This window comes from Callithrix jacchus, chromosome 3, assembly GCF_049354715.1.
Source record: "Callithrix jacchus isolate 240 chromosome 3, calJac240_pri, whole genome shotgun sequence".
In the NCBI taxonomy this organism is placed as follows: domain Eukaryota; kingdom Metazoa; phylum Chordata; class Mammalia; order Primates; family Cebidae; genus Callithrix; species Callithrix jacchus.
This window is the reverse complement of record NC_133504.1, coordinates 168,849,945-168,871,634: the sequence shown is the minus strand read 5'-3', so window position 1 is coordinate 168,871,634 and position 21,690 is coordinate 168,849,945. Positions and strand designations below refer to the sequence as shown.

At 44.8% G+C, this 21,690-nt stretch overlaps 1 protein-coding gene across 1 annotated transcript in view; it reads right to left on the bottom strand.

Moving 5' to 3' along the window:
- Positions 1 to 15,256: 15,256 nt before the first annotated feature.
- The window catches only part of LGI2 (leucine rich repeat LGI family member 2), a 34,875-nt gene continuing 28,441 nt past the window's right edge, over positions 15,257 to 21,690 (bottom strand). Inside the window, exon 8 of the mRNA XM_002745941.7 lies at positions 15,257 to 20,696. Coding sequence (XP_002745987.2) covers positions 19,879 to 20,696 — 818 coding nt within the window. The 3' untranslated portion in view covers positions 15,257 to 19,878. The remainder of the gene's footprint in view (positions 20,697 to 21,690) is intronic.

Sequence of the window (21,690 nt, the reverse complement as noted above, 5' to 3'; positions counted from 1 at the left end):
GCCTCTTGTTGCTCTTTTGATGTGGCTGCTAGACAATGTTAAAGGACAGCTGGAGCTGGCATTTGTGGTTTGTGTTCTATTTTTATTAGACAGTGCTGGAATGGGCAGTGGGATGCTAGTGAGGCTTTCTAAGCCAAAATGGTGTCAGAGTGGCTGTGGGTGACACTGCTTGGCCAGCCCAGCCAATAGTTACCTCTGTTTCTTCTATACTAGCAAAATCCTGATGTGATGGTCTTGTGTTCAAATACTCTCCTCCTTAGATTCCATGTAACTTAGTTTTTGTCAAAAAGAATAAATGGAAGTCAACTGGGTGGACCCTCTGAGGAAGCTGTTGTTAGCATGAGAAAAAGCAGACTTGACTGATATCTGCCTTTTGCCCTTTGCCCTTCCCTACTTTTGCTGCCTGGAATGCAGACACAACGCCTGAAGGTCCAGTAGCCTCTTTGAAACCATGAGGTTGACAGTCACATTATAGGAAGGGCGAAAGGAGGAAGGAGACTAGTTCCTTATGCAGCTTCACAGGCCCGGCACTGCCCACCCAGGACTCTTCATCACGTGAGCAGAATAAACCCTCTTTTGGTTCGGCCACAGGAGCTGGATTTCTGTGACATGAGTTAAACATGAGCGTCACTGATCATTATGGTGTCATTTTGAAGTCAATGCACTGATGTTTTTGCTTTTCAGTCTGTCTCAAGCATTTGAGCATCTTTGCTAAGTTTGGGGGAATTCTGACATTAAGAGTTGGGCCTCCACATGGCAGAACTCAGAAACCCCCAATGGCCAAGTCCCTCCTGGCATGAGGCTCTGCCAGTCAGTGTTCTAAGGGAGGCTTTGATTCAAAGAAACTAGAGGAGAGGATCTAGTGTTTAGCCTGGGCACCCTTTTCATAAACTCCTCTTCTGCTTAGCCAGCCCAAGCCAGCATCAGTTGCCTGCAGCCTAGAGCACTGATGGCTGCAGCTGGGATTTAGTTAAGGTCCTGTTCCTCAATAGTCTCTTACTGAAATCCTATTCCCAAGGAAAAACACAGGAATCTTTAACTTCTCAGCAGGAAACACTGCTCTAGGTAGTTCCGTACATTGCAAGTACGCTGCCGTCTGTGCCATCGGCAAAATGCAAGACAACTCTCATTATCCCCACTCGCCTCTATCTCTGGAGGCTGCTGCTGTGCTGGGCTTACAGAGTGAATTGACAATCACTATTTGAATTCAAGTTGCTAGCGAGGAAGCCGGGTAGAAGAAACCTGAGTCGGGAAACCTAACGAGTGAGGAGTTGCTGGAACACCAGTCGTCTGCCTCTGGATGGAGTGTACTTCCGAGGACACCCCTCTGCTTCAGCCCAAGAACGTTCATGAAGAAGCGAGACTGCCTGGATTCAAATCACGGCACCAACACTTACCACTGTGTGTGATCATAGGAAGGTCACTAAACCACTCTGAGCTTTGGTTTCCGCCTCTACAGGGTCAGTTTCAAGAGTGTGAAATGTGCAGATGCTCAGGCTCTCCTCCACTTGTAAAGGTTCCCTACTTAGTTTCATGCTTTGCTGTTGCTATCTTGAAATTTGTAATAATTTTTAACATGGGCCCTGCATTTTCATTGTGTCCTGGGACACGTAAGTTATATAGCCAGTCTTGCTTCTCTATAAAATGAGAATACTATTTCCCAGAGATGTAAATGAGAAAATGTCTTTTATGTGCTTTGCCAAGTGCCTGGAACTGGTGGGTTCTCAGTGAGTGATGGCTGCTCTATGTCAGCACAGCTAATTTCCTCACAGCATCCTCCCTGGCAGGCTAAGCTCCCTGCACCCCCCTTACTAACCTCCATGGACTCAGAGCCCATGTGAGGACAAATTGAAAACCCACTGCAGCATCAAGGAAGTGGGAGACCTTAAGGAGCCAAGAATTCCCAGAAGTGAGATTTTGTTTCAGTTCTTTCCAAATATAAAGGCACTTGAACTTCCCCTATGACTTTGATGCTGCAGATGGAATTTCCTAGAGGACTCTAAGATGAGAAATCCAGGTCATGTGATTAGCCAGAAATGCCACAGGCTCATCGCAGAAGCTCCCAGACGCTTCCTTCTAAAGCACTGACACTTGTCTGCACTGTGAGGTTTAGGGGATTAGACAGATCTTTGCTGAGTACTTCTTAAAATCTTCTGAGCCCCACCTCTTATCCCAGCCACTACTGCAGTGACCAGTTCCAGGCTGACTTTGACCAGCTTTATTTAGGTACAACTGGACATATGTACTGGGATTCACCACGCACCTCTGTCCTCCTGTCTGGGGTGAACATACATCCTGATGCCTTCATATGGGGCACCCCCAGAGCCTGCCTGACTCAGAAGTGGGGAGAGTAAATGCTTGTGAGGCCACCGCTGGCCAATGGGGGATGAACAAAGCTGTTGGATAAATGCTTCCCTTTTCATCTCCGTGGTATGCAGCTCCAAAATACATCGAATACAGCTACTTAGAAGGTCCCAGTGGGATGCTCAGGCAGCAGCCCCTGTAGCATGGGCAAGCTTATTCCTCCCTCTGTTCCTCACTCCAGCTCCCCCAGATCCTGCTCTCCAATAGTCAATCCATGTAACAAAGACTTCCCATGAGGCCGTGCTTTCCAGGGATCCCAGTGTAAAATGATCCCCTAATCTTCTGAAATGAAATACATTCACAGTGTAACATAGCCTACCTCCATACATTGAAAAAAATCAATGTAATGCAATAACTGAATTTTGATAGAGAAATAAAAATGAAAGAATCTTAAGAATAATTAAAATGTCTTTTGATGTGTACATGTCCCAGCAGAACTCTACCAGAAAACTTAGGGAGCAGTCAAGACACTGACCACCTTGCATGGGATCCCTATGAAAGTGACTTCGTGGCAGGAACCCAAGAAGGAGGAGCAGAGGACCTGGCTGGAGTAACCAGCTCTACCATTACCTCCTGTATCATTCGAGTCCTTGTTTTCTAGGCATCCGTTTCCTCAAGGATGTTGTGGCATTGAGCTGTATGGTCTCTAAGGACCCTTCCAGATTGATTTCTCTATGGTCTTCTGATCTTCTGCCTTTTCAGGACACTTGTTATCTTGTTCTGGCCTCTTTCCAGCTGTTAGGCCAAACTTCAACAGCTGAAATACTAAAGTTTGTATTGAGGATCTATACCTGCCAGGTGATGAGGAAAGAGAGAAAATTCTCCATTGTGGAGTTTACATTTTGGAAGGTGGTGGTGGGGATCAAACAGTAAGCAAACAAGCAACTGAACACACAGTATGCCAGAGCAGTAAGCGCAATGGAGAAGAATAAACAAATAAGGGGTTAGAGAATGGGGGTGGTAGGAGGCAGGAGAGGCTGCTAAATAAATTCGCTATGATGCTTATTCCATAGAGTTACCAATACGAGGAGTGATGTCCCATTTGGAATACCTACTATTCTGGTTACTATTACTGCATAATGAATGGCCCCCAAATATAGTGGCTTAAAACCATAGTAATTTCATTAGCTCTCATTGTTTCTGTTGGCCAGGAATTTGGAAAGAGCTTGGCCAGGTGGTGTTGGCTTCAAGTCTCTCATGCACTGTGGTCAAATCGTGGCTGGAGCAGTAGAGGCTGCCCAGGTATCTTCCTCTCTCTTCATTTAGTCTCAAGGCTCTCCTTGAGGTCTCTACGTGGGCTAGCTTGGGCTTCCTCTCAACATGGAGGCCTTGGGACAGTAAGACCACTTACATGGGTAACAGAGAGCTTCAGGTGAGTGGCCCAGGAAACCAAACTGAGGTTGTCATGTCTTTTGTGGTGGACACTCCCCATGGAGGCCCCTTGATTTTACCTCTTAGCTCTGCACTCTATATAACTGCCTCACCTTGAGGTTGGCAGAAACTGTGACTTGATTCTAACCAATAAATATGGCAAGGGAATGGGATGTCATGCTTGTAATTATGTTATGTGATATGGCAGTGGTGTAAGGGGGATCTCAGGTGTAATTTAGGTCCCTAATCAGCTGACTTTGAGTTAATCAAAAGGGAGATGACCCTGAATGGGCCTGAGATAATCATATGACCCTCAAAAATAAGATGTAGATGGACCAAGCACAGTGGCTCACATCTGTAATCCCAGCACTTTGGGAGGCCAAGGTGGGCGGATCACAACAAGAGATTGAGACCATCCTGGCCAACATGGTGAAACCCCGTCTTTACTAAAATTACAGAAATTATCTGGGTGTGGTGGCAGGTGCCTGTAATCCCAGCTACTTGGGAGGCTGAGGTGGGAGAATAACTTGAACCCAGGAGGCAGATGTTGCAGTGAGCCAAGATTGCACCATTGCACTCTAGCCCAGTGACAGAGTGAAACTCCATCTCAAAAAAAAGAAGACCTAGAAGACCTATATCTTCCCTATAGTGAAAGAATCCAAGCAGCAGAGAGTCTCTCTCTCTCTCTCTCTCTCTCTCTCTCTCGCTCTCTCTCTCTCGCTCTCTCTCTCTCTCCATTGCTTGCTATTATGGGCTGGATTGCTCCCACCACCACCACCACCAAATTCATATGTTGAAGCCCTAACCTCCAGGTCCTCAGAATAAGATTGTATTTGGAGACAGGTCTTTTAAAGTGGTGATTATGTTAAAAGGAGACTGTCAGAGTGGACCCTAACCCAATCTGACTGGTGTCCTTATAACAAAGAGGAGGGAGAGACACCAGGGATGTGTGCACACAGAGAAAAGACCACGTGAGGATGTAGTGAGAAGACACCCATCTGTAAGGCAGGGAGACAGGTCTCCAAAGGAGCTAAATCTGCCAACACCTTGATCTCAGACTTCTAGCCTCCAGAACTGTGAGAAAATAAATGTCTGTTGTTTAAGCCAACCTAATTGTGGTTGAGTTATGGCAATAACTTGTTATGGCAGCCCTAGAAAAATAATACACTTGTCTTAAAGAAATCAGCAGCCACCAATTCTACAGTCATAGGGAAATAAATTCTTTCACCAATCCGGAGAGAACTTGAAAATAGATTCTTCCCTAGTTGAGCCTTCAGATAAGAACACAGCCCAGACCACACCTGGATTCCCTCCTTGGGAGATCCTGAGAAGAGAATGCAGCTAAGCTACACTCAGACTTCTGACCCACAGAGAATGTGTTATACTAAATGTTGTGGTGAGCCACTAAGTTTGTGGTCATTTGTCATGCCACAGAAAGACCTAATTCATCTGTAATAACCCAGCTTAGGAAGTCACGGCACCATTTCTGTTGCATCTTATTTGGTTACACATGAGCCACAAGCCCACCCAGATTTAAGCACTGGAATGGGAGGTGTTGCTGGGGCCAAATTTGGAAAATATAGCCTGTGACACCTGCATAATTGAATTTTAATTTGTAGCTCATATTTGAAACTGCAGCTGGCTTTCTGCATCTACATCAGCTTAATCAACTTGGCATATTTTCTCCAACTGGTCTTCACGTGGGCTTCAGATCCTCTCTGAAGGATGTCTGCCTCTGCCTGTCACTTTGAGGAGCCCCAAAAGTGCACAATACCAGCACAGAGTATAAAACAGGCTTTTTCTAACATTCCCTCTGTGTTTGGTGACTATTCATTCAGGCATTTTTACATGACGCTTTAATAGATAGAAACATTTGTTTATTTGTATAGGTTTTTCTTCCCCCAACCTTTGCACCTAATGGCTGGTTCCAGGTTCCAACCCAGGAAAGCATAAGCATGACTAGCCAACTGGAAGTGTGTATCTCAGCACCTTGTGGTGTGGCCCCTGAAACAGGGGCATTCAGGCTCTTCTCAAGGCTGTACCTGCACTTAGAAGCCCCTAGACTGGATCTTCACTATTCCTGGGGGTAATAGAAAAACCAGAGTTCGGAGTCGTGTCCCAGGCTGGAAAGCCAGAAGCACCTTCGGTGCTCCGTAAGTCATGACACCGGCTCATGTGCCCTCAGCTAGGAAGAACCTTGGAGGACATTTAGGCCAAACAGACATCTGCTACTCAGTTCCCTTCTACAACAGCCCCACCTAGTGGATCTGCCAGAGTGCTTCTCCAGTGGGGATGATGATTCCCAGTTGCCCCAGGGAAGGAAAGGGCAGGTTCTATCCAGAAGAAAGAGGTCATTAATCAGCTGGAGTTGCCAGGCTGCCTTCCTTGACCTCTTTAACAAGACTTGATAGCTGGGCGCTACATTAGAGCTTAGTGGCCTAGATCATAGAGTTTTACTGTAAGACAGAACAGGAAGAAGCCATGATATGACAAGGAAATGAGAAGTCTATTTCTTCCAGTCTGAGAATTTGTTAGAGGAAGAGGAGCCAGTCAGAGGAAGGAGAGAAAGAATGGCCAAGGCTCTGGATGTGGAGAGAAAGGAAGGAGAGAAAGAATGACCAAGGCTCATGTCTCCAGAAACTCTGTAGCGCGGAGACATGCTTCCCTGTGAGTTCCAAATGGACATGCAGAATGTCCAGGAGAAGCCCACCAAGCGGCCTCTTCCAACATGACACAATGTAGGGCCGACAACTATGGCAGATGCAGCATTTGTGGCCCCAATGGGATCTCATTTTCATGCCCTTCTAAGGAGACCTGGAGGGGCTGAGAGGGCTGGAAGGGGGTCCTGCAGGGAACAGAGAGTCCACTGCTGGTCACTTCCTAAGACGGGAGCAAATGGCCAAGATCCAGTGATGGGTCCTGGCCAAAAGCAATGATATTGACCTGTATTGAATGCTTATTAAATGTGAGGATTGTCTAAGTGTTCTCTGTTTATTATCTCATATTTAATCCTTGAGTTAGCCTTGGGAGGTAGGCACTATTATGATCCCTATTTTTCCAGATAAGAAGTTACTGCCCAAGGTTACTCAGCAAGATTAGATAGGATCAACCAGACTCAGTGGTCCTGAGGTCAGAGACCAAACCAGAATAGGGCATGTGACAGAGCGTGTCCAGAAGATTCTATACGCACGTGAAGACCCTTCCCCACTCCACTCCATCCCCACTGCCACCAGGACCCTAAAAGTTATCTTGCACGGGAAGTTGAAGTGGGTGGAAATCTGAAAAACTGAGCATTTAACTCCTAACAGTCTGAATGGTCTAATAGGACTACTGAAATTGTTAGATTAGATTAACATTAGTGGGTTGGTCTATGCATGGTTTACTTACTATCCAGTGCTAGGGGGTCCAGTAAAAAATTAGGTCAATTAGACAAAAAAATACAGCAGCTTAATTTTTTGCATGTTTGAGTGGAGTGTGACTAAATGTATGGCTTGACTTCATTTCTTAGCCTGGTGTATTTAAGACACTATTTGCTCTGAATAGGAAAGTCCAACAGTTCTGGGTTTGAAGCCAGCTGAGCTACTCGCTATTTGACTCTTACTTCCTTAACCTTTGAGGGCTTCATTCTCTTCGCATGAAAAATGAAAATAAGTTTTATATTGTTTAGAAGAGAGGCCAGCAAATATTTTCTGTGAAAAGCTAGAGAATAAATATTTTAGGACTTGGAGTCATAGAATCTCTATTGCTCCTGCTCAACTCTGCCACTGAAGCACAAAAGCAGCCACAGACAATACATAAGTGGATGTGTGAGGCCGAATTCCAATAAAACTTTATTTATAAAGGCATACAGAGAAACAGATTTGGCCTTTATGTGCCATCCTTTGGGTTGAATATAGACTACATAATAACAAAGAGACCCAGAATATATTGCCTTAAATAAGACAGAAGTATATTTCTCTCTCCTGTTAACGGTCTAGAGGTGACCGTCCAGGCTGGTGGGGCAGCTCTGCTCCATGTGGTCATTCAGGATCCAGGTTCTTTTCCTCTTTCATCTTTTGTTCTTCTATGCCTAAGGAACATTCAAGGAATAGCAAGGACAAGGCTGGAGTGGCTACAGCCAAGCAAGCAAAGGAAATAGTTTAGGAGATGAGGTCAGAGAGGGTGTGTGTGTGTGTGTGTGTGTGTGTGTGTGTGTGTGTGTCAGAGAAACAAAGACAGAAAGAGTAGTTTAGGTTTTTGTACACTATTACAGAAATTTGGCTCTGGCTCTGTGAGTGATGGAAAGACCTGACTTTTCCTGAGCCACCTGATCTGCCTTACACTTTAAAAGGATCCCTCCAACCAGTAAGTGGAAAGCAGACGAGGAGGAGTCGGGGAGGCAGCAGGGGGCCCGGTGTGGAAGCCTTGACGGTAATCAAGGTGGGAAACCATGGTGACACGGGCCAGAGTGGACGTGGTCAGAATCTAGACATATTTATAAATGCAAATACACTTTTAATTCTTTCTGCTAAGACAGTTCATGACTTTGTTTGGCTTATAAAAAGTTGGTCCTCCAAAACCTTACAAGTCACTGTGTAGGCCAGTCACATTTAGATATGACCAAAGGCTTTAAGGAACCACTTAATGTCTGAGTGTCATGGTAGGTAGCGTCCCATGAGCAGGAACTGTGTCTTCTTTTAAAACACTGACTACCCACTGCTTGGCACCATGTGTAACATATAGCCAGATGTTAACAAATATCTGTGGAAGGCAGGAAAGGAGGGGAGGAAGAGATTTCTCCAACAAAATACAAAAATGCAAGAAAGCGCATGTAGAGCAATTAACACAGAGTCTGCCATAAACGCAACCTTTGTGTCACCTTCCTAAGGTGCACAGCTCTCACGTTAGTGTTTCTACTGTGTAGAGAACAGGAGCCCCAAGGGAAGATGGAGGTGTTGAAACAGGCTGGCCCATCCCCATTCAAGAAGCCGCAGCCTCACAGGTCTCCTAGTTGTGCTTCTGTAAATCACAAGGTCATGGGCTTTTACAATTTTGATTACTTGAAACTCAGATGGTTCAAGCTGCAGATTCCAAGGTGGTACCATGTCCATCATCTTCCACTGTGAAGACAAAGCACAAGCAGGAAAGTGCTAGCTCTGCCTCCCTTAGGCAAGACATGTCATCTTTGGGCCTCCGCCTCCTACCTAGAACACGAGGGGGTTGGAGTGAGAGGCTCCAAAGGATTTCAGGCTCCTGAACTATTCCCAGACTCAGATCTGATCTCACCCCTCCATGTCTTAAGCTCCAGATAGAGTGGCTGGCAGGTGCCACAGGAGAGGGCTCCATCCACATCAGTGACTACTGGCTGCTCATGGATAAGCGGGTGGTCAGCAGAAAAGGCTGGGCTTAGGGAGCCCTTCATGAAGAATGGCCTATCCAGCTTCTCATATGACTGACCCATGCAGCAAAAAAGACCCCCTCCCCCTTCTTGTGGTCCCTCATCCCTCACCCCACTGCCACATGCTCATGCTCTCCTTGGAGTGGGATTACAGAACAAAACGTGGACTCTGGAGTCAAACACATTTGGATCAGCACTTGGCACTTACAAAGCTGAGGGTTTTTGCATATTTATGGATTAAAAAGGGAGGGGAGCCCGGTGGTTAAGGGTATACCCTCTGGTGGCAGATTTTCCTGGTTTAAACCCAAGCTCCTCTTCCTGCTGGCTGTGTGACTCCAGACAAGTTCCTTAACTTCTCTGTGCTTCTGTTGATTCATTTATAAAATGGGGATAATGATCGGATCTGTCTCACAGAATCTGTGAGGACCAACTGAGATAATAGCTATAAAGCCTTTAGAACAGCACCTGGCTCTGGGCTAGGGCTGCAGAAGGGTTAGCTATGATTATTGTTTTCTCTGTTTCGGTCTTATTGGCTGTGCAAACTTGAGGGAGTTGCCTAACCATCCTGGGCCCTGTTTTCCTGGCTTCGCCACTCTTAGGCTGTGTGACCCGGGGAAGCTCTCAACTTCTTTATGCCTCCATTACCACCTCTGTCAAATGGGGATATGAAAGTGCTACTTTGTGAAGAGTCCTGAGAGTAAATGAGATAAGGTGTGTAACACTTTCCTGGTGCCAGGCACTCTGCAAATGCCAACCAATCATTCAATCAGTATCCTTTTAGCAAATATTAATTGAGGTACACTTTGGGGCTAGACATTCTGGGGAGAGTGGTGACCCCACAGATAGAGCCTCTGAAATGAGAGCTTCCTCTGCCTTGCCTCCCACCCCAACCCATGACTTCAGTTGTCAAAGAAAATTTCATTTTAATTTCACATCTTTGGTTTCCTAAGAGCTCAGCGAGCATTTGTTTGAACTCACTGACTTTTCCTTTACAAATGTCCAGTTTTTTTCCTTCCTCTGGGCCAGCATGACTATAAATCGTCGCCTATGATTCCATGCTTAGAAAGAGCCAGGCTAGAACCTACCATTGGAGGGTTTTACTGGGTTATTTATTGCTACAGAAAATGCAAATGCATTGGCAGTAAACATAAGGAGGAAAAAGCTACTTCAGCAGTATGTGCAGAACGTAAATGCAGATGGAAACAGGGGGTGGAGTGTCATTTTTAGTAAGTAGAGCAGATACTCTACTTTGCTGAAAATATGAAACACCAGAAAATTCTCCTGACTTTCTATGTTAATGAAAGAAATGTAAAGTTGACCTGCTTCTTTTTTCAGGGCCCCAGAATGACATTATATTTCACTATAGTCAGTGCTATTCAATGTGAAAAGCTGATAAAATACCAAATAAAAAACCTAAAAGGGAGTGTATGGAGAACAGAGCTTTGCTGAACGACACCAAGTCCTTTCTCATCACCTGCACTGCAGAACAATCCTCTCTCGGTGCTGCCAAATTTCCTTTTTCTGGTCTGTTTCATACCAGAAAGATCTTTTCCAAGTGGTTAAAAATATATTCTCTTGGTCTCTATGCATAACTTGCAAACAGAGTTAGGGACCGAGGAGCCTGAGCTCCCCAGATCCTCTCAAGAATAAGAAGCATTGCCTTGTCCTGAGTAGCTGATGTTGGAGAAAAGGCTTGAGTCCTACTCCTGATGTCTCCTTCCCTGTGGAGGGAAGCCAGGAGCACAGTACTCCTGGCGCTAGTCTGCAGGCCTCGCTCTCCAGCCTCAATGAGATGCACTATCCTAAGAAGATTGGTGAATTAGGACCAGAAACTGCATACGCTAAAACCAATCTCACCCTCTCCCTCTGGTTGCCTTCCAAGCACAAACATTCATCTGCTCCTCCACACTGCAAATATGTGACCAGATATGTCAAAACGTGTGTTTCAGGGGTCAGTGTTAGGAAACCCATCTGCACGCAGATAACAAGTTGCAGTTTCCAGTGTAAACTTATCCATCATAAAGGGTGCTATTCTGGTATGTTTCCTACTTCTCAAGGGCTGCAGTATTCAGGCAGAGAATCAGGGCTTGTGACAGGGCTATCCCAAACCCAAGCAGGTGACAAAGATGTCTCTGAGGTATCATGGATAGTCTTCGGAGCATTGTCATCTTCCTCCTGGTCAGCCATAACCCACCAAACACTGCCTAGGAGACCTTGTTGTCACTAATAAGTGTTTTTGGCTGTAATTAAGGAAGTTAAGGTTACAACATTCTTCTTCAACATTCAATCCCCATTCAAGACTCTGCTGAAATCCCTTCAAGAAATCTCCCTTGATTTTTCAGCTAAATTGATTGTTTCTTCTTTTTAATTTCAATACAATTGTTTACTCACCTGGGTGCATAAATTATTTGTGGAAATGACTTCTCTCCCTTAAACATTGTGTGTGTGTGTGTGAGTGTGTGTGTGTGTGTGTGTGTGTGTGTGTGTGTGAGATGCCATGTCATAGTGTGGTATGTGGATGTGTTAGTTCTTTATCAAATTAATAGACCCATTTGGCAGCAACCTCATTCCTACAAGCCAGGAAAAGTGGTGGTGTGTCACTCATTACTACAAAACAAATTACTCCATGACTCAGCAGGCTCAAACAATAAATGCTTATTGTCTCACATACTTTCTATGGATCAAGAATCCAGGAGTGGCGTAAGTTTCTCAGGAAGTTGTACTCAAGACATTGGCCAGATATGCAATCATCCGAAGGCTTGACCAGGGCCGACAGATCACCTCCAAGTTGGTTCACTCCCATGGTGCAGACTGTTGGCAGAAGAGCTCAGTGCCTCCCACGTGGGCCTCTCAATAGGCTGCTTGAGTATGTTCACAGCATTGTGGCTGGCCTCCCTCCAAGTGAGCAGTCCAAGACCTATTCTGGGACGTCATACGCCAACACTTCTGCCACATTCTACTCCTTAGAAGCAAGTCACTAAGCAAAGCTCACACTCCAGGAGAGGGAAACCGGGCTCCACCTCTTGAAGGGAGGGGCACCAAATAATTTGCAAGTATATTTCAAAACTACGGCAGGTCACATGGTGCAGAAAGAGAGAAGCAGAGCCGAAGAATATTAAAACCTATTGAATTTATAATAGCAAGAATGAAATATATGAATGTTGGAACACATGGAGTTCCTTTCTCTCTATGATCTGCCCAGGAAAACTGATGTGAAGAAATGTGGAAGACAGCCAGCCAGTGGATGGGAGGGTGACGTAAAGGTGAGCTTGTGGAAGAGTGGAGAAAGAGATTGGCGCTGAAGTGGGCAGTGGGAGAGCAAGTGGTTTGGTGGAGACTGGATTTCAGAGGCAGCGTTTGGATGGATGTGAACAGGCTTTCCTCTTCTTTCAAGGGCATGGTAAAAATCAGAATTAAATGTATGACTATTTGTTGGAGTGTGTTTTGTTAAGTGTTATGCTGTGGAGAGACTGGATCACATGGGTCATACTATTCAGGTTACCTTCACACTCTTTGTGAATTTCCATCTTATGCAAACTGGCAAGAAAGCACTATATTAAAAGATTCTTGAACACTTTTGTATCTTAAGACCTTTGCTTTCTCAGTACTAGTACAGCACTGTTCACATAATAGGTAGTCAAAATTAGCGGGAAAGACTCAAGCACAAAGTCTTTATTTGGATTTCCTTGTGATTTATAAGCCAAGATGCTGTAATCCAAAGAGGCAGGAAAATGATGTAAACTAGAAATAAAACTATTTTTAAGTGACAATGTGTCCAGAACTCTTGGACAGTGTAAGAGAAACAAAAGCAGGAGACAAGAAGAGAGTCACACCGGGGTGAGCAGAGTTGAGCCCATGCCCAAACAAATATCAAGAGTGTCACTTCCTCTGAGGTCCCATCCCTACTTCCACAGGCTCTGCAGCCTACACTACTTTTGAAAGAAAACAGAGAGATGGCAGAACGGATGGGCTGGCAGCACCACCTCGAATCTCTTAGCTCCAAAACAGGAGGTGCTCGTCAGAGCCCTGCATCATTTCTTTGGGTGATGAATGGTGTGAGATAAGGCGCAGAGATCCAGACTTGTTTCTCCTTCCCTAACAATTGTTTCTTGGAAGTGAAAGATAACTTAGCTGGATTTTCTCTCTTCGTTTGTGTGGATTTCTGGGGTAGAAACCTGGAGGTGTGTGCAGAAGCATGCTCTTTGGGGCCCACACACAGATTCCAGCAGGTGCCAGAGACTCTGGGGTAGCCTTTCCATGACTACTGGCCTCCTTTCCCCTGTATTCCTTTGGTGTGCTGTCTGGTTAACGGCAGGAGTGGGAGAAACTCATGTTCTGCAAGAGGCTGCCTGGAGCAGAGGCCAAGAGCGTAAGGTTTGTCCCAGGCCTTCCGTTCCAGCTTTGCTACCAATTTGTCAGAAAAAAATCATTTGTGCCAATTAGACTCTGGTTAGGAAAGTGTTATTTTGTCTGGGAGGCAGGTACAGAAGTCAAGGACAAGAGATCAATGAAAGTGACACATTACTTATGCCTCCAATTCTTCTCAGCCCTCAATTTACTCTCCAAGACACAGAGAAAATAAGCGTACTTGCCTCACTAGTGGGTACATGGTCAGCTCTGCGCAATTTGCACAGAGCACTTTAGTTCCAAGATGAAATGCACTGAGATATTAGGATGAATCTCTGCTTTGATGAGTTTCTGACTTGCAGGTCTGAAAATCTTTAGTTCTTTTCTGTACTTCTCCACAAACACAAAACAATGATTCAATGGTAAAACAACAATGGAAAGAAACCAGGCCGTTCTCTTCCAAATGGTTAGAAGGGTACTTCTCCTGACCTAACATAACCTTTCCTCACATGAATTTATTGCCTGTATTCGCACTCAGATTCCACTGGAATGCCTTGGGTCCAGGTGGATGGTGCTTACGGTTGGTATCTATTCTGAGCAGGGAGGCATTCGCACTGTTTGGTTGTGCCTGTGGTGGACACACCTTCCGGTGACTTCTTGCACCCCTGAATCACATTCTTGTATAATCTCCTCTCTTTGAAGACACAAACTCTGACCTGCTTCAAACCAGTAGAATAGAGAAAAGGTGGTGAGCTCTTTGGTTATTACAGCTAACTGTTCCATTCATTGCATAATTAGTCACACACTGTTTTGTGATTTTTGTGATGGAGATTTTTCTTTTTTACAGATCAGGGTCTTATTCTGTCATCCAGGTTGGAGTGCAGTGACATGATCAGAGCTCACTACAGCCTCAAACTCCTGAGCTCAAGGGGTCCTCCTGCCTCAGCTTCCTGAGTAGCTGGGACTAGAGATGCATGCCACCACATCCAGCTATTTTCTATTTTTTTTTTTTGTAGCGATGGAGTCTCTTTGTGGCCCAAGCTAGTCTCCAACTCCTGAGCTCAAGTGATCCTCCCACCTTGGCCTCTCAAACTGCTGGGGTAACAGGTGTGAGTCACTGTGCCTGGACTGTGATACAGGATATCACCTAAACCTTGTATTGCTGACTATAGCATCATGATTTATTATTTTCCCTCTTTACTAGATTGTAAGTCGCTTGATGGCAAGAACTTTGTTCTTGAAGATTTTCAAAAGCCCCATGGCATATGGAAGTACTTGACACACAGTGAGTACACAGTCATATGTGATTTGGGTTTCCGAGGCTTCATTTGTCCAACTAAACGAGATGGGTCTTAGATGAAGATATATGTGGCAAACACTGCATGCCTACTGTGTGCCGGGGTAGACATGCAGAAGACAAGACAAAAGCTCTGTCCTCAGGTGTTTATGACGGTTCAACCCAACCAATGAAGTCTTACAATCTCACTTCCTCCTCACCTGGCAGAATTGGAAGATATCCAAAGGTTCCTAGAATTCTTTGTCAACCTATTAGGATTATAATTCCACAGATCAGGCAGTGTGTAACCTGAAGCTCTTCAGTGAATCTGTAGTGACTTTTGAGTGGTTTTTAAGTTTCCAAGCAGAAGAAGCAAAAGACCCTTGTAGTGGTAACCTCCCATCTAAACAGAGAGTGAGCTGCAGAGATACTGCTGTCCCTCAGTGGCCTAGGGGTGTCCCTGCCAATCTGCGACTCAAGTGGACATATTCATATCAAGCAGCCCAGAGAAGAAAACCATATTAGGCATGAACCACTTTTTATTCATAGACGTACCGAATATATTGCATTAAGAGGCATATCGTTTGCACACTCTATTTACCAAAAAGAGCTAAATATATATACAGCCTAAAATACATCCATTGCAGCCTGCATACTGTAAACTTGCTTCTTTACACGTAGAAACTATACTTATTTTATCTAGGTTATACATTTAAAATACATAAAAATGGTACCAAATAGCACATTGGCCTATTTTATCACAATTCTTAGACCCTCCTGATAGTCAAAGGGATTGATAGGGAATGTTTCCTACTAGAAAATAATAGGTTTTGCTACAGGCGATGGAATACGGTAAGGACAATAATGACTTGCTTTAGATCTCAGTAGCTTTACAATATACTTCTTATTTGAATGAGCATTACAGTTCTTCTCTTCATTAATAACTGAAATGCTGTTAATTTTCCCGGTCATTCTACCCTCTGCTTGCCCAGCTGAGGCAAAGGAAATCGTTATCCTTTTTCCCCTTTCTTCTAGTTTGTTTTTACTTTCCCAAGTTTCCTCCAGAGCCATCTGCCCCACTTTGCCATTCCCTTTCCATTGCCACCCAAATCTGGACCACTGTCTCACTGCGTCATTGCATACAACTAGATTATTCTTTCCACTCCAGGAAGCTGTTGAACAGAATCTTTGGCCACTGCCTAATTAAAGAGCTTCCTTCTGCAGCTGTGAAGGAGAGGCTGATACCTCCGTGGAAGAATCGGAAAGCCAGCTAAGAATTTTCTTTAGGTGGCATGCAAACGTCCCCTCCTGCAGAACTTCATCTTCCCTTCATTATACCCCAAGCTGGAGAAATTTCCATCACGAGTGCTCCTGGCCGCCAAACCTCCGGCATCCCACGCTGATTTCTTTCCTAAAAATACACAGCCTCTCACTCCATGGGGAAGAAAAATGCAACTCTGCCATTTTCAGTGTGCTCCCCGAAGGGTGATGATGGCTGAGAGCAATCCATCACTGCTCATGCGTTCAGGGTTTGAATTTTTCCTACACAGATCTCTTCTTGTTTATCTGGTGGGCACTGTGACAAGAACCAGATGTGCTTCAACCTCAACATCTCATGGCTATGCAGGGAGAGAAACAACCAGACCAGCTAGAAATCCTCCTTAGAACAACAGAAAACTATCCAAAATTTCTGGAAGACTTTCAAGAGTGGGGCCTTGCCTGTAACAGCATGTTTGTTCATTGTTAAATGGATGGGTTGATTGAATGGTGTCTATTCAGCATGATTTTCCTTCTGGATATGCATATTTTACTTCACTTTTTACTTTATCTCAAGGTGCTGCCAAATTCAAAATCGTGGTAGAAACGAAGGTCTTTCTTTGGGAGAGTATAGCAGGGTGTCTTAGAAACAAAATTCAACGTCTGCTGATCAGAGGAAAAGTTCTAGCTTTGCCAGTCCCGATTGGATAACCATGGGCAGGCAATTTATATAGTTTTCATGTCTATTTCCTTCTCTCTGAAATTAGAATAACATCTGCCCTGCAATAAACTGCAGAACTATTTATGAACAAATGAGGTGAATATCAACGTGCATGGGAAAAATATAAAGCTTTGCTAAGATGTAAGGCGGCCTCATTATTCACTGTCCAAGAACACAGTGCTCTTCACATCTAAGGTTAATTCCTAGAGTCTTGGTAACAGACTCATTCCTGACTCTGTGGAGTATGGGGACAAGTCCCCCCTTTGAGGAAAGGCCTGAAAGCCACATAGCTCCATAGAGCGATCAGTCCAGGAGCCTAGCCACAGAGCTCATGAAGAAGCAAGCTGAGCAGACGACCACCCAATGGATGATGGGAGGGAAGGCAGAAGAAAGATCTGCCCCCTCCTTCAAGCTTCGTTCCCCACGAGCTTCCCTATTGCCTGTATCAGATCTTCAAGCTGATCTCCACTGGGGACAGTCCACATGTTTCTCTGCTTTGCACTTTTGCTGTTGCTTGGTTGGGTTTTTTATTTTACGTTATTACTGGAAGAATGCTTCTTGCAGAAATTGTTGAAAACTTCAGAGATTCTTGGGACAGAGCAGTAAGATTAACGAAGCAAAGTTTTCGCCACCCTGTGCCAAGAGTATCTATGCTCCTTTAGTAAGTTGGCCAGAACAAATATCTCCTCCCACAGAAATAGATGCTCTGTAGATTGGTGGCTTTAGTTTTGCATAAAATAAAATTATAAAAAAGGAAAACCTGACTGCAGTTGAGTGGGTCCCCCTCTTCTCAGTCCTCGCCCATCACCTGTTTAGATTATTCTTTCACCCCCTCATTCCCCATCTGGACTCAACAACTCTCCCCATCCTAAGCCCGGTGCCCTGTGTTTCCTGGTTTCCCAGAATCTGGCAACATGTTCAGAATAGTGAGGGCAGGAAGTCAGTGGCCAATTTCCCCTCAGAGGTACAGGTGGGAATGTGATACCTCTCTGCAGTGGCAACACTGTGAAAAGATGCCACCTTGCCATCCCTACAGGTGGCTGGATTTGGGAACATCGCTTTGATCTGAGACAGTTGCTACGACTGTCTAAATATCTCCTACAGTTTGCCAAGTACCCATTTTTCCACCCAGGTTTGTCTGAGGGGTTCCATGCAACAGAAGGAAGAGCTTGCCATCTTTAGGGCTGGAGAAATGGCAGGGCTTTTCCCCTTTCAGCCTCCAAGGTGGAGACCTGGGCATTTGTAGCCTGTTCAAATAATCCAAGAAGGCAGAAAAAAAAACTTTTTAAGGCAGAAGAAAGTAATTTGCACTTAAATATGAAAACAAACCACTTTTCTCCTGTTTGCTTGGTATTTTGCAGACGTTTCAAGTAACAACACTACTATGTGTGGGTGAGTTTGTTCATTAAAATCCGTGGTTTCTGAGGCTGGAAGCCTCAGCCTACAGTAGTCCCAGAACGTACCCAAGAGTGCTGAAGTAACATCAATGCCTCATTCTCTGAGTGCTATTTATTGCCTCCGTCTGCATTGCTTGAAGTCAGGAAACAACAAACACATTCATATTTGTGGCAAAACATCTACCTACTCACGACATGGCAAATAATCATTTTTAAATAACGATACAGTACAATATGATCGTGCTACTTTCATGGCTAGGAGAGAAGTTGTTGGGTTTCTCTTCCAGAGCTACCCCAAAGGCATTCACTTTAGATTCTCTGAAGAGAACCAGCTAACCAGGCAGAACATCCACTAAGAACCTTCCACACAATTGTTCCCCACGAGCTTCCCTATTGCCTGTATCAGAGAGGCCCATTTGGAAATACACCATCTGGTTTCTTGAGCACAGACTCAGAGTATGGGATTCAGCTTGGCTGGCTCCAAAGCTGGTCCCTATGATGAGCCTGAGACCCACCCAGCTTGCACAGGCTGATTCCACAGCCAACACATGGCCCCCTGTGGCATTTCCTTTGGTAAAGTACTGGGAGAGGGAGGAGCATTCCTATCTGAGTGTCTTGGGTTGTGGTTTGGTGTGGGCTGCGCCGGCAGCAGCAATAGCAGCAACTCAGCACAACGGGACTGTCACACAAGTGTGGAGGAAGGCAGGTGGGCTGGCAGGGAAGTTGCTATTCGATGACTTGAAATATTAAGTCGCCCAGAGGGCAAGGACACGCACAAATCAAAGGGCCACCTCTAGGTTTCAAAGCATGTCGAGATCTGTGTAAAGTCCCCTTTGACTTCATAAAATCTCACTTCAAAAATGCTACCAAATGCTCATCAGATGGAAATAACTGTTTCATCCCTCTAAAGGACAAAATGAAAAGCACCATTCAGTCTTTGGCCTGTCTGCTGGTTACCCACAGACTCAAAGGGCGGGTTCAGAGAAGCAGATGAGCCATGAAGAGCATCACACAAACCTTACTGCTCCGGCCACCACTAGGGTCAGCTTTGAATGGTAGGAAAGAGGGAAAAACTCCTTTGTCTCGCTCCTGGGCCTACAGCCTGGGCTGGGTCTAGACATGTGTCACCAGAATATTTTCTTTGTGGCAGAGGAAGCAATGTCAAACATTAAATTGTTAACATACCCATGATAAGCATCCATATGAGCCTACAAAGTCACCAACGTTCTGCTATTAAGGAGGACTCAGGAAGAACGGGCAATACTTTCAAGAAACTGCGATGACCCAAAATAGCACTGCTGAGTGTTACAAGATTTTTACACTAATAATCAGCAAATCTTTCCAGCTGACTTTTGGCTTTAAGAGTTCTTACCAAAAACATTATTAAAGTGGAATGAGAGGGGCTCAAAGTTTGTTTTTTTATTTCATTATAAGAGCTGTCCCATCTTACCAATTTTCTCCTTCCTCATTAAAAAGGGAAAGAAAAGCATATTACATTTCTAGATGGTAAGAGTAAATGCTGTACTCTTTTCTCAGAAATTACAGGCTTTAAGATGTTTTGTTTAAATGGTAGAATGGGCATGTCATGCAGTTAGCCAGTAAATGCAATCCCTGATTAAAATGTGAGTTCTAAAAGTTTGAAAACATCTATTTCAGTGCTTTTTAATTTCAGAGCTCAGGGCCTGGCTTTGACTGGCTTGTTGATTTCTCTTGGTCCTCTCTTGAGAGAGCTAATGCTACATGTCTTTTAATTTCACCCACAACACCTTCACAAACTTAAGTCAACAATGATATGTTCAAAAATCTTTGTTTTCCCTTTGAAACTGGACGCAAAAAAGAAATCTCTCCTGTCGGTGGAGACAGCTGTGAAAGATCGAGGCGCCTGCACATAAATCTCCTTAAACTTTTTGAACAACTGCTTCTCTTTATCCCACTGGTATATCTGAGAGAACGTATAGTCACTCCCCAGGGCCAGGTAGTGATTATCTTTAAAAGAAAAGGGCTGCAGGGTCATGGCTCCCCGGGATGGAAGAGCTTGGATCTCCACGAACTGCTTACTGTTCCACCTCATGACCCGGGAGTCCCCGATGAAGCGGGTGAGGGAAAGGTAGAGAGTGTTGTGCATGCGGAAGCTCTTCACGGCCAGTACATCCTCCATGTTGGGGATGTCACCATGGGGGACAAACTTCTTAGAGCTTTTATTCCACTGGAGGATGATGGGGACTTGGGACCGGCTGGACAGGATGAGATGAGATTTTCCATCGATGTCAACAAACTCCGCATCCGTGTCCCTGAACCACTCGTGCAGAGACTGGTAAGAGTAGAATCCTTTGCTGTTCCATTTATAAACTGTGGACAGACCAGCCTTTGAGCTGTCTGCGATGACAAAGAACGTCTCGTCGTCAATCTGAAACAGCTCGATGTCATTGGGCTTGGAAATGCGAGAGACCTCGATGTCTTGGAATTTGACAAATTTGGTCCAGCTCTCGTCGTATTTGTAAATGTGAGAGCCGCCGAAGAGCTGGGCTACCACCACAAAGACCTGATCATCGATGAGAATGGCCTTGCAGCCCACGATGGACTGACCTGTGCTCCAAAATAAAGGACATGAGATTAGTGCAACACCAGCTAAAAAGGCACCTCCGCTGGTCCTCCTGTACACTGCTGCTGGGAGTGTGAAATGGCACAGCCACTATGGAAAACAGTACGGTGCTTCCTTGAAAAATTAAACATGGGATTACCCTATAAGCCAGCAATTCCACTTCTTGGTATATACCCAAAATAATTGACAGCAGTGACTCCAAGAAATTATCTGTACACCTAATGCTATAGACCAAATGTCTGTGCTCTCTCCAAAAACATGATGAAAACTCATCTCCAATGTGACGGTATTTGGAGGTGGGGCCTTTGGGAAGTTGTTAGGTCATGGGAGCAGAATCCTCAGGAGAGGGATTTGTGCCCTTCCAACTCCCCCTGCCCTTCTACCACATAAAGACGCAGGAAAAGATGGCCAGCTACACAGTGGGTTCTTGCCACACACGAAATCTACCAGCGTCTTGATCTTGGACTTCTCAGCCCCAGAACTATAAGAAATAAATTTCTGTGGCTTATAAGCCCTCAGTCTATGGTATTCTGTTGCAGCAGCCCAAACAGACTAAGACACCCATAACGTCATCCTTCACAATAGCCAAAAGGCAGAAGCAACCCAGGTTGCTTCAGTGGATGAATGGATAGACAAAATGTGGCATATACATAAAACGGAATATTATTCAGCCCTAAAAAGGAAGACTGTTCTGACATATAGCTACAACATGGATGGACTTTGAGAACATTAGGCTAAATAAAATAGCCAGTCACAAAAAGACAAATCCTATATGATTCCACTTATATGAGGTACCTAGAGTAGTCAGATGCATAGAGACAGAAAGTAAAGGAGTGGATTTCAGGGGCTGTGGGATGGGGGAGATGAGGAGTTGTGATTTAATGGCACAGAGTTTCAGTTTTTGAAGGTGAAAAGCATCTGGAGTTGGTTGTACAGCAATGTGAATGGACCTAACACACTGAATAGTATAATTAGCCA